Raw genomic sequence first — 13580 nt, forward strand, 5'->3', positions numbered from 1 at the left:
GAAGTTTATATTGTATGTAAAGCAGAAGTCCTTGAAGGCCATTTAAGAAATGCACTACTATTCCACTATTTGTTCAGCAGTACAGAACTAATTTGACAGTAAACTTTTTCTGGAAATCATGGTTCATGTAGCTGCTATTTCCATGTTTAAAAAGATTCTTTAGAAATGTTTTCTATAGTAAGAAGTTTGAGCTGGAGCAACTCATATGTGTAGATCTCCTTGCCACAAGAGGGAGCAGTGTGTCTACAGTCTCATTTCCCCTCTATGCCTTTATTCTCTATAGATGTGCCTCTGCTGCAAATCTGAGGAGGGTGCTCTGTAGAGATTTCAGGGTGCCTCAGCCTGGCACTCTGCTGGAGAATGGGTAGATTTCTGCACAGAAGTCCAGGTTGGCGTTAACGTAGCCTTAACTTGTATTTGCTGCCCTCTGGGCTCTTCAGCAACTCTCTTCTCAGTAGAGTGTGTGTGGAGTAAGTGGAGCCATTTTTGCAGGCCGGCTCCTACCTGCACTGTGAGGGAGTCCCTTCTTGCATGCCAGGCTCCATGTAGATGGAAGGGCCTGTAAACTCCACAACTCCTTTTCCCCCCAGGATGATGTTCTGCAGAAAGCTCCATAAAAGTGAACCTCAAGGAATGGTCCCACCTCTCTGACCCCCCACTCCTGCAGGATTTTTCCATGCAGGAGGAAGGAAATTGGGCAGTTTATAGTTTGCCTTTTCTTCCTCTAGAGAAGTAAAATTGTTTCCTAGTGCAAATTAATAGGTCAGAGCACAGACCCATTCCTTTCCACCAGGTTGATTGGTTAAGAATGTTCAACTTATACCCTTAAAAACAAATACAAAGAAATCCTTGGTCTTCCATCATTAGAAAAGACATTCCCAGCTTGGTTTTAGAGGCAGGGCTTTCCCAGTTCCACATACTCACATATATACTACACCATGGGGCAGCTGTACTATCTACATATTATGTAGCAATAGTTATGAGAAAATGCATAGATTAAGCACTGCCATGTGCTTTTATATAATCAGAAGATTCTTGTTCTGCTTTACACATACAGCTCTTCTAATTCCAACTGCTTATTACTTTTCAAATGTATAGGTATATGTTGAACAAGAAATGCCATGAAAATCATCATCATCTCTATGCTGTGCAGAAAAGTGAACAATCCTCTGGAGTCCAGCTAAAAGTCCATCTCTCAGGAGTCCTGCAGAACAATTTCTTAACATTTTGCTACCTTGCAGCACAATGAGTAGTCCCCTTAAGATGCAGGTGTTAGCTACGGATCACCTGGAAGATGTAGTGGGAAAAAACAATGTACTGTAGTTTCACTTGTTTTCTCTTGCTCACACACTCTCTCACATTGTCCAAGGGACAGGGAGGGAAACATCTCTGTAATGCATGATCAACTTTCCTAATACTTTGGAGAGATGATAGTATAAATGAAACTGGCTCGTGTCTAGTCACATTAATAGACATACCTGTTCTGTTAGAGAATAATGAAAGAGTAAGATATGTTTGGAAGGTATCAATATTTTAAATAAATCTTTAACTTTTGGAAATACTGTGCTTCTAGAATTGCTTTACAACAAAAAATGCAGAAATAGCCTCACACAAATCTCTTGTGTTAAACAGATGTTCAGTAACTCCTGTTGCGCTAAGATTTATCAACAGAAACAGCTAAAGAAATCTGCATTCCATTTTGGTAAAAATTTTCTGGAATTTCCTTCTCCAATCAGGAATATTTCTGCAGGATTGAGATAATTCCATTATATTCTGTTCTCTATGAACCTACTCTTGCATATTACTAGCTAGCACTGTAAGGGAGGGATAGCTCAGTGGTTTGAGCCATTGGCCTGCTAAACCTAGGGTTGGGAGCTCAATCCTTGAGGGAGTGGTTTAGGGAACTGAGGTAAAAATCTCTCTGGGGATTGGTCCTGCTTTGGGCAGGGGGTTGAACTAGATGACCTCCTGAGATCCCTTCCAACCCTAATAGTCTAAGTCAAAATGATTATTCTAAACTATGTATTTTGGTAAATTTCATTGCATTCACAGTTGCTGGCCCTTTTTTAATAGGAAAAGCATGAAACAAAGTAAGCCCAACAGCATCCTGTACTACTTAGTTAATTCCTTTTGACAATCATTACCCTACATTAGTTAACAGCAGCAAATGTCTCAGTTCTCTGGATTAAAAACATACATACATACATACATGAGTAGAGACTGTGTATTGTTACTACTTGCAGCTGCTTGCCTTTTTTTTTAATAACTTATGTCTTTGCAGTCACATGAATAAATATGTCAGTCTCATGACAGGGCCACTCTGTCTAGCCACCCTAGATAAGCATATTTATTGGCTGAATCTAGTACAATGAGCACTAGTGAAGCATTTAATGATTACCACCCACATGTACATGATGCTGCTAGCCCAGCTAGTACTATTAGCTTTGACAATGGAAAGTGCTGTTCTATATGTCCAGGCTAGAGTTGGATGAAAACCATGTAGCTCTAGAGTAAAAAATAAACAGGGGAAGTTCATAAAGTTTTGAAGAATACAGCACAATTTCTGGGAAGACGTACTTCCACACTCTGGAATGTCTATTCTATGTCATTCTATGTATATTAAAATAAATTTAATAATTACCACTTAATTCTAGTTGTTATAATTCTGCCAAAATGAGTCATACCTTAAAATTGACATTTTCCTCCAACTCTATATGACTTGCTTTTTTTATTACAGAGAAATAGGGTAACAGAGCTACCACACAGTTACACTATAGCTTTGTCTCTTCACAACTTTAGAAATCATGAGTTTGGAATATGACAAAACTATGAGAAATAGTGGAAAAACCCTAGGGGGTGTGGCAAGTATCCTTCTATAGAGAAGATGAGACTGTGCATATTGTGAAAGTTCTATTTCAAACACCACAGCATTGACTGAGATATTACTGCCTAGAATGATTGCTAAATATCTATTAAACTTCTGCATAAGCAAGGTGTTGAAGCTACAGACCTATACATTTTAGCTTATTTCTTATTTGTAGAGAGAGGACTTTCGCTGTTGCATAGCAAACCTGAAGTGTTCAGGTGGCTAGATTTTAGCAGTATAAAAGTGTGTGTGGATACATTTTGCTTTTCTGAGCCAACACTATTTCATAGCCTGGATAAAAAGGAAATGCAAAAAGCGTAAGGGACTTTACCATTGGCTTGTGTGATCAAGAGGAAATCAAAAGTACTCAGGACTCCCCACTCTCAGCTCAAACATCCAAGCTGTAAGTTGGAACAATTCATAAAGGAAACCATATATTTAAAATAGCGACTGCACCTGGCCAAGATCCTCCTCTCTCACAGAAAACCCCACACAAATTGTCTCTGGACAAGCAAGTCTAGGATTGCTTTGTGGAGCTCCTCACACAAACTGGGATTTTCACCGTCAAAGGCAACAGGACATATCCCCACACCGGTGGATTGCTGGGATCCACAGGAAGCTAAAGCCACCTGTGTCTTTTCCCAAAGGGGACCCTGGCTCCTTGGCAGCATGGATCTATTAAACTTGCACTGTCTTAATGATTTATAATTTTGAACTTCCCTCTAAATCAGAAATCATAATAAAACCTTTTAATGTAATTAAGTCACCCTCCCAGTACAACAGGATCGCCTGATATAACAATTATCTTTAAAGTTATCATCACTCTCCTATATTTGCAGATAATGAAGCAATATATTTTCTAAATTTCAACGCTTTTTGTCTGTGGCTTATGATTGTCCGCTCGAAGCTTGTATGCAAAGTTGAAGTCAGAGATTTGCTGGCAGTGTGCAAATCTAGATATTTCTTCTACAAAGTATACTTTAAAGGAAAATGTTTACCTTTATGCTTTTTTGATAAAGGGATTAATTAAGCATTTCAGCTGCAGAAAGTCAAAGGCCCCACTTTCTGATCCTGGAATAGGATTTAACAGCGAACAGCTTAAGAGTTGTTAGCACACAACCATGTCCACCATTTTCCCCCAAAACTAAAATTCTGTGTAAAAAGAATTTCATCTTTTAAAACAAACATTTATTCTGGATATTAAATCTGGGACTGTTCTATGGATGGCTTAACAGTTATAGATTTTATAAGAAACATTCTCGTATTAGCTTTATCTGACATTTGACTGCTTGTTGAAGAGAAATCTCATGCACACATAGGGGTGTAAGCACATACTAGTGCTAGCCATGTGATAAACTGTATTTAACATGCACTTTTGATCACCTAACCTGCACTCTGTCCACTACTCCATCTTCACCAGGACTTAATGTAACATTCAAAGCCTCTCAGCCGTTTCAAACATCTGCCATTAAAAAAAAAGAAAGAAAGAAAGGATCACTGAGAAGTTTAAGGTCTGATATCTTGTAATCCCTTGGTCTAGAAATTTTTGCTTTACATCACTAGAAAAGGGGTTTGTCAGCTTTCCAAAGGGACAGTTGCTCCTAATCCAGAAAAGTTGCAGGATATTGGTACCTTAAAATCATAATTGTATGTAAGAAAAAAAATAACTTTTAGAATTAACTAATTTCTCTTCCCTCAGAGGCCTAGACAGCTGGCCTCACAGTATTGAGGGACCTGGCTTTATAGGTGAAAGGATTAAAACAATACCACCACTAACACTCAACATTTCTAATAGTGTGTGTGTTAATTATCTATAGCAACTATGGAACTGAGCACCCAATATTTTCTAAAATGTTTGTGTAATGAAGTTTTGTAAAGCATTTATGATATCATAGTGAATCACATGTATGATTGCTAAGGGATGCTTTAAAACAATAAAGACTATTTTTATCCAAAGTTCCTTTAGTGGTGAACTGCTTTTACAAGTTCAGTATTTTACTAGTACAGTTTTTCAGGTAAAGATTTTTAAAATCATGCTTAATTATACTTAGTTTAATGCGTGCAAAGTCTTTGAAGATGAAAAGTATTATAATAAATACTAAGGGACTGTCTACCCTAAAAATACAACCACAGCAGGGAAACAGGTTAAAACAGGTGGCCATATCAGAATTACAAAACTGATCTACACTGGTAAGATCTATGCTACACCACAAATGGATCCGCAGTTGTAAGTAGGTAAGGAAACAACTATGTTGCAATCAATTTGTCTATCATATTTGTATTTGAGGTGTCAATAATTAACTCAGAACACCCCTGCAAAGTTGGAAGCAAGTATTATCCTAATTTTTAACAGATGGGGGAAATTAGACACAAAGGAAGTAGTTTCTGAGCTGGGGCTAGAATCCAAGTGATCTACAATCTCAGTCTACACAGTTCTCTTGAAACTATTTTTTCCTGGGCTTAAGTAAATTATGTATTCATTTTGGGTGTATGAATTAAAAGCCCCCCAAAAATCTGAATTTAAGCCATTTAGTTATGGAAAAGCAAGTCTATTATGCAACAGCATTGCACCTAGAAGTTTAAAATCAATTAATGTATTCATTATATTTACATATTTTAAATTAAAATTTGTTTTTGGAATGTTCTTGCATTATCAATTCTAACTCTAGCCCTTTACACCTTTTGTTATAATTTAACAAGTAATTTAATTAAAGCATACGTTTTTCTTTTAACACTATATATCAGTGTTAAAAGTTCAACAATACAAAGTGCCTGGAAAACCATTCAGTTCGATAACCAGTCATTTCAATGCGCCTTCCAAATCTTTCATAAATCACATAATAGACAAATACCAACATGAAAAATTGTTTAAAAACTGTTCATTTGCCAATTTTAAAAATCAAGGCAAAAGGAAAAAAATCTTACTAGAATACTTGACAAACATGGACATTATGATGTTACAAAACACACCCACACCAATGATGTGCCACTGAGAACACTGCACAATTCAGGTCTTTCCTCTCAGAATTGCTTGAGAGAGAGAGAGACAGAGAGAGAGAGACAGAGAGAGAGAGTGTGTGTGTGTGTGTGATATAAAGGGGAAGACGGGGGAAATCAGGAATGTATAACAACTTCAATTAATCTGGTACTGTCGATTGTTCTGAACTGTTTTTGAATACCTACAGAATTCATATACAATACAGTGTGTACCTTTCAGCTGCAGGGCTAATAAATAAAACAACATGTTGATTCTGCAGTCTACTGCCCAACCTTATAAAAGCATTAATGACACATAATTGCTGTATATTATAAGTACACAGAGTTTTCAACGTCCTTGTGTGTTTAAATATAAATTGTTACATCAAGCACTCAAACTATATACACAGAACAATCAAGAATGTTCCCTTATTCATTGTGGTTAACTTCAGGCTGCATCCCATTTTACTAGACCACGGGTAGGCAACCTATGGCACACATGCCGAAGGCAGCACGTGAGCTGATTTTCAGTGGAACTCACACTGCCTGGGTCCTGGCCACAGATCCAGGGGGCTCTGCATTTTAATTTAATTTTAAATGAAGCTTCTTAAACATTTTAAAAACCTTATTTACTTTACATACAACAGTAGTTTAATTATATATTATAGACTTATAGAAAGAGATCTTCTAAAAACTTTAAAATGTATTACCGGCACGCGAAACCTTAAATTAGAGTGAATAAATGAGGACTCGGCACATCACTTCTGAAAGCTTGCCAACCCCTGTACTAGACTAAGCTGTCTCAATGTGTCAGCTTTGCACTGAGTGTATAAAAGTCACAGTAGAGCAGCGGTGCCCAAACTTTTCCTGTCACCGTCTCTGCCCCCCCTTTACCAGTAATGGAATCTGTCCAAGTCTCCCCTCCATTACTGCACAGTTGTCTTAGCGGAAGAGGTTGGACTGAAGGCAGAGCTGGGGTTCTGGGAGGAGCTGGTCTGGGGGCAGAGAGGGAATGAGGACAGAGCTGGCTGGGGATGGAGCAGGGGCAGAATGGGACTGGGGTGGGGGAAGAGCAGGGGACAGACTGGAGCTGCAGCTAAGGGCAAAGCAGAGCTGCAGCTGGGATCAGAGCTGGGCTGGGGGCACAGTGGGGCTGGGTGTGTTCCCTCCCTGCAGGGGCTGGCCCAGGCCCTACCTTGCCACCCCCGAATGTTGCTCCCCTGGGGGGGGGGCACAGAGGATGCCTCACACTTTGGGGACCACTGCAGTAGAGTACATTTAAGAAAAAAATAAACCACATGCTAAGCAGATACAAAGACTGAAAGTTACAATTTTTGCTAGACTGTTTCTACCAAGCACATACCTTTTCTGCTTCAGAATTGTAGTCTCTCGTATCACTTCCACTTTAGTTGTACTATTTTTTTCCCTTTCATCACTATGAAATTGTGTTTATATATGGACTTAACATTTATGTGCAAAACATAAAACACAGTTCATATATCTGAAATGTCCATCAGTAAGACTTAACAAATACATTTCATTCAGAGTCTGAGATACAGTATGTTTATTTTTAATTTCAATAACCTAAGAACTACAGGAAGGAGAGATGCAGTACCCTTTTGCTATGGTGTAAGACATTGGGGGTGGGGTACGGCAGGAGAAGTAATCAATGCTGACATTAATTTTGTAAGAAGGAAAATAAACGGTTCTGAACAGTTTAATCACCATGGCTCCATTTTCATCTTGTCCTGAAGCACAGTGGTCCACCTTTAACATAATAAATCAAAAACGTTGACACTTAAGTTTAAGCATCATTGTCTGATCAAAACTGAAGCAAATTAAGGAAAAAGAAACAGAAAAGGGTAAAACAAAATTTAACTGGCAGATCTGTTTTGCATCCTTGCATTGAATTGTCACTTATAGAAAAGGGACAGTGCATCTCCATTTGCTTACAGACTAAGAGATCAATGAATTCTGCATAATCCTAACTGCAAACAAAATATAGCACTTTTAACAGATTATAAATAAACTGGATTTCAAGCGTAGAGCCAGCCCAACGATAACAATACACTATTTAAAAAGACCTAAGGCAATGGAGTCCATTTCCAATGGAAAAAAAAGAACTGTGCAAACAAGCTTAAAACTATTTCTTTGTGCCAGTGTTATAAAATGTAGCTTTTAATAAAGCCTTGACCCAAATACCAGGAATCTGTGAAAGGAATCAGAACAAAAATCGTTCCTTTATTTTAGGAAAAAATATCCTTATCTCGCATCTAAGAAAAATTGATACACTCAATTTGAACATTTACAGGTTTTTTTAGAACTTTATACAATTCCTATGTATGTGTGTAAGAACAGGCGTTAAAGAACAACTGTTTTTAAGTATTGGGTCAAGGCTTTACATAAAATAACTTCCTACTTTTTCTATATTCCCTAAAATATTATGTGTTTTTCCAATATCTGCAGCCATTCAGGAATTGTTAGGAAATGTACTTTTTGTGCATGATCTTAATTCCTAATCCCTGGCTCTTTGGGCTGAATGACAAAGGATCAAACCCATTAAAATGGATGGTTTCCTTGATGAGTCAGAGGCAAAACCCCGGCTCAGTTAGTTTCATATGATGAAAGCAGTGCTGCATCAACTGGCTCCATGCAGGAGGGGCATGTAAACGATCTCATCAACCAGTCATCTATACAGTCCAGGTGGTAAATGTGCATGCATGGCAGAAATCGGATAGGGTCCCCGTAAACAAAGTCCATCATACAGATCACACATCTGAGGAAAAAGAAGTTGGAGAAATGTTAAGATACTCTTATCGCTTTGGAAAGTTAAGCAGCAGTATTACCTACCCTGCTACTACGTTTATTGGAGAAAAGCACCAGGATAAGTTTATTATCACATCAACATCTGAATACATTTTACGTTAGTGAAGCTAACAAGTCTCCTTAATTCTATGCCCAACACCATTTATGATAACAAAAATTAAAATAAAGATTAACCTTGAAAAGTAAAAGGCTGAATTAAACCCTTCATTGTTCCCCCTGCCCCTCCCATAAATAAAATAATTTAAATAAAATGTAGATAATGAGAACCATGTGAAAACACACCATGCGTGACCTGCAGGGCATGGCCACACTACGGGCTGAGCTTGCTCGAGGTGGTGTACTTCTTGCATGGTACTAAGCATCCTCAGCTCTCATAAAGGGGACAACCTCTCTGACTCTCGCTATTTACGGCTGCATCTCCTCCACTCCCCCTCGGTTACCACTGTTGCACATATTTAATTTAAACTCCATGAGGTAGGACCTTGTCATCTTTGCCTAGGAAGGACTGTGCTTTACAATGGCTCTATGTAAGTAAATAATTCTATTACTACCTATTCTTTAATGCTTTTTTAAAAAGGACTTCTCCAGCCAGCCAAAGCTATTTCTACTTTAAAATGAGTAAGTGACATGCCTGGGTACGAAGCTATTTGCAGTAGTTGCCTTATAAATATTAATTATAACTTCACTTTAAAAAAAAACAAGGTTCTCAGAGTTAAACTATGGGACAAAAACATTTAGGCCAAATCATCCCTCCAAGTCCACACATGGAGGGGACAAAACTTGCAAAGTGGAGGAAGGGGTGTTGAAGAGGGCAATTCTTCTATGCCACTGCCTCACTTCCCCTAAACCCATATAAGCCGCCTCTGCTGGGGCTGGGCTCCACAAGTGTGGAAGGGGCAGGTGGGGAAGCTGTTCTCTTCACCTCATCCTCTCATAGGGTGGGGATTTCCTGGGTAAATTAACACTAATGCCATCAGCACTAGCTTTCTTGGGAGTGCTCTCAATGCTATGTCCCTAAAATCCCAAAGAGTCTCCATGTGGATGACATTAGCCTCTGGCACATCCTGCCACAGTAATGCTTTTTATCCCAACTCTTCACTCTGTGTAATCTACCCATGTGGGGGAGGGGAACCCCCTCCCATCCAACAAAATTAGGAGGATGCTGAATGCAAGCTCAGTTTCCAATGAGCTGTGTGATTATAACCCACAGGGGGATGATCTGACTCTATCAAACACTGTAACCTGTTTGATCAGCGTAAAAAGGCCCTCAAAACTGAAGAAGCCACAACTATTGTAATTCCTCTGGTCTCCATCTCTCCCGACAGGCCATTTCCTTCAGGCACTCACAATCAATGCTGTGCTCTGTGCCATAACTGAAAAGGCTGCTGCTCAGTTCAACCGATTCTGTGAGATTCTGACATGAACATTCCTAGGTGCAGTTCCTTTTTTCTATATTTTGGAATGATTTACGGTGGCAGATGTTGCCATTTTGAAGAATACAGCTTTCAAGGAAGAAAAGCTCTGGAATGGTGCTTTCCAGTGGCATAAGCTCACAATGTTGCCAACTCCCATGATTTTATTGTGAATCTTGTGCTATCTAGTGTTTATTATTAAGGCCAGAGCTCCTGGAATCATGGGATTATGTAAGAACCTGTTTGTAATCAACTTAAACTAAACACTCTTAAAACAGTGTGTGTGTCCACACAAAGTTGCACTGGTTTAACTAAATCAGTTTTTTAAAATCACACCTGTAGTTAAACAATGCAACCTTTTCTATTTAGGCCAGGACCCTCTCTCTTGGCTCAGCACCTCCCTCCTCATGAGGGACTGTTGTCTGTGCTCCTGATTTCCCTCCCGCATGAAGCAGCCAGACTCTCTCCAGCATGCTGCAATCAGATGCGCTCAAGACAGCTGTGCTGCTGTTACTTTGCCATTGACTCAATGTTCTATGTAGGCCAGCCAGAGTACATGAGCCTGAATCACAGGGTGTTCTTCCAATCAATCAACAGGAGTCTCTTGAGCCTTGCCCTATGCCTGGAGGGCAGAAGCTCAATCTCCACATCCCAATATAAATGGCTGGAAACCACCAAGGCACCAGAATACTTTCAGTAGTGCCAGGAGTGGCCACTCTAATTCTCTACCAAGCTAGGAGTGAAGAACCAAGTTCAAGTCTCAAACTTTTGGCCCTTCTGCAGTAGCATAGTATTTCCATGAGGTTACTAGACCAGGTCAAATCTACTTGGACTTGTTGGAGAAATGATCAAGTTACTGTAACTTAGGTGAAGGGACATCTACTATAATACATCCATTTTCCTCTCAGTACTTGAAACTTCAGGAACCTACTTGCTACAGCAAGCGGACTTTCAGCTCAAAAATCAAAGCCCTAGTGATTCACCACTGAAGACTATTCAAATCTGTCTTTAACTCACTTATCAGAGGGATGGGACAAGGCCCAGGAAAACTTCAGTGAGAGTGGTGCATGGAAAACAATGTTCCTTAAAACCACTCCTTGGCCTGGAAAGAAAGCTGTAAATTTCCTTATGGCAGTCAGGCTTCCGAAAAGAGCGAAGAGAAACCTCCTTATTACTATCAAAACTCAGGAGATTGATTGCAGCCTGACACTTCCATGAGAATGAATGGGAACTATTAAGCTAAATATCCATGCCATGCATCCAACGAAGTGGGTATTCACCCACGAAAGCTCATGCTCCAATACATCTGTTAGTCTATAAGGTGCCATAGGACTTCTTGCTGCTTTTACAGATCCAAACTAACATGGCTACTCCTCTGATACTTGCTAAACATACTGTGCTTAAAAAATATTTAAACGGTACCATAAATTTACAGGATGTCTTACAAGCATAGCTAACACACAGTCTGTGCCCTGAAGAGTTTATAACCTTAATAAGACAAGATAAGCGAAACATGAGACAATAATTCAGGAGAGAGAGGCTGTGATTATTCTTGATGCGGAGAAGAAGGGAGGACGGTAGAAGACATGAAATCAGAAATGCAAAAAAGGAGACAGAAGGATCAGTAAGAACAAAAGGACTGGGAGCAGCATGGAGATGGGGAACAAGGGCAGAAAGGAACACAGATTTTTTGGGGACAAGATTAGGTAGGAGAGAAATAGAAGCTTTAGTTTGTTACAGGCAACCAATGGAGGGATTCAAGGAATGGGATTATGTGGTCTAAGCAGGGATGGGGAAGACTGCTTTTGCAGTGGTATTTTGGCATCTACTTCACCCTAGGGCAGGGATGGGCAAACTTTTTGGCCCGAGGGCCACATCTGGGTGGGAAAACTGCATGCAGGGCCATGAATGTAGGGCTGGGCAGGCGGTTGGGGTGCAAGAGGGAGTGTAGGGTGCAGGAAGGGGCTCAGGGCAAGGGGTTGGGCAGACGAGGGGTGTGGAGTGTACAACAGGGCTCAGAGAAGGGAGTTGGGGTGCAGGAGGGGGTGTGGAATGCGGGAAGGGGCTCAGGGAAGGGTGCAGGGAGGAGTGCAGGAAGGAGCTCAGGGCAAGGGGTTGGGGCAGAGGAGGGGTGTGGGGTGTACAAGGGAGCTCAGGGCAGGGGGTTGGAGTGCAGAAAGGGGGTGCAGAGTGTGGGAAGGGGCTCAGGGCAGGGGGTTGGGGTACAAGAAGGAGTGTGGAATGCAGGAGGGGGATCTGGGCAGGGGTGCAGGCTCAGGGAAGGGGGCTGGGGTACAGGAAGGGTATAGGAGGGGGCTCACGGCAGGGGGTTGGAGTACAGAAGGGGTGTGGGGTGCAGCAGGGGTTTTGGGTGCAGGCAGGGTGCAGCAGGGGGCTCAGGGCAGGGAGTTGGGGTGCAGGCGAGGTTTGGGGTACAGGCTCCAGCTCCGGCACCACTTACCTGGAGCAGCTCCAAGGTGGCAGCGGCACACACCGGGCTGCTCCCAGAAGCGGCTAGCACCACACCCCTGCAGCCCCTGGAGAAGGGGGAGGAGAGGGCTCTGTGCACTGCCCTTGCCTGTCGGTATCTTCCCTGGCCAATGAGACCTGTGAGGGGTGGTGCCTGTAGGCAAGGTCAGTGCATGGAGCCCTCTGCGTCCCCTCCTCCAGGGGCTGCAGGGACATGGTGCCAGTCACTTCTGGGAGCGGTGTGGGGACTGTGGCGCCACGACGGTGGCAATCCTGCGGGCCGGATCCAAAGCCCTGATGGGCTGGATCCAGCCCGCAGACCATAGTTTGCCCACTCCTGCCCTAGGGTATATAATCTCATTGCTAATCAAGGAAAGTGAGGTGAAGAATATAACAAGGCCAAAAAAAAAAAACAAAAACAAAAACAGCCTTCTCCTCCCAAGATCTACTTTCCCGCAGAAATATCATTTTAAAAAAAACAAACCAAAAAATAAACCACCACCACCTTAAAACTACTAGTTTGTGTAACTTACTCTCTAATCTTCTTCTCCGAGCCATCTCGTCCAGGATCATAGACTCCCTTAGGCAGGTGCTGTATAAGGCCTATCCTTTGCGCTATTCTAATTTGTTCCTCTTCTGTTAGTTGTGTTGCTAGCCGAGTCTGGCTAGGAGTTGGATGATAAACAGGGACTGGAACCTGCTCCTAAAATTAGAAGATTTAAAACAAAAAACAAAGTTTGCTTTGCTGATGTTTGCTGACATCAGTGGATTTTGGAATATACTAAACTTACTATTTACGCTGTTCCCTTTCTTACTCACTGAAGAATGTTTGCATGAAGTTCCCTCTGCTACCCCACACATTTTTGGCTTAAACTTCATGTGGAGGATAGGATAAAGAGTGCTGCCAGCTTCTTAGGAAAACTGGCAAGGATCTATTTTTGGCAGTTCTCTACCAGACTACTTCATTTTGTCTCCAGGAGTTATTCATAGATAAGTTAAATAGATGCACAAACTCCACATGAAAATAGGCA

General features: G+C 41.1%; 1 protein-coding gene across 1 annotated transcript in view; it reads right to left on the bottom strand.

The window, feature by feature from the left end:
- Positions 1–7389: 7389 nt before the first annotated feature.
- The window catches only part of RNF11 (ring finger protein 11), a 48912-nt gene continuing 42721 nt past the window's right edge, over positions 7390–13580 (bottom strand). Inside the window, exons 2-3 of the mRNA XM_030572460.1 lie at positions 13083–13252; positions 7390–8618 (exon numbers count right to left, since the gene is read on the bottom strand). Coding sequence (XP_030428320.1) covers positions 8447–8618; positions 13083–13252 — 342 coding nt within the window. The 3' untranslated portion in view covers positions 7390–8446. The remainder of the gene's footprint in view (positions 8619–13082; positions 13253–13580) is intronic.

This window comes from Gopherus evgoodei, chromosome 8, assembly GCF_007399415.2.
Source record: "Gopherus evgoodei ecotype Sinaloan lineage chromosome 8, rGopEvg1_v1.p, whole genome shotgun sequence".
NCBI lineage: Eukaryota > Metazoa > Chordata > Testudines > Testudinidae > Gopherus > Gopherus evgoodei.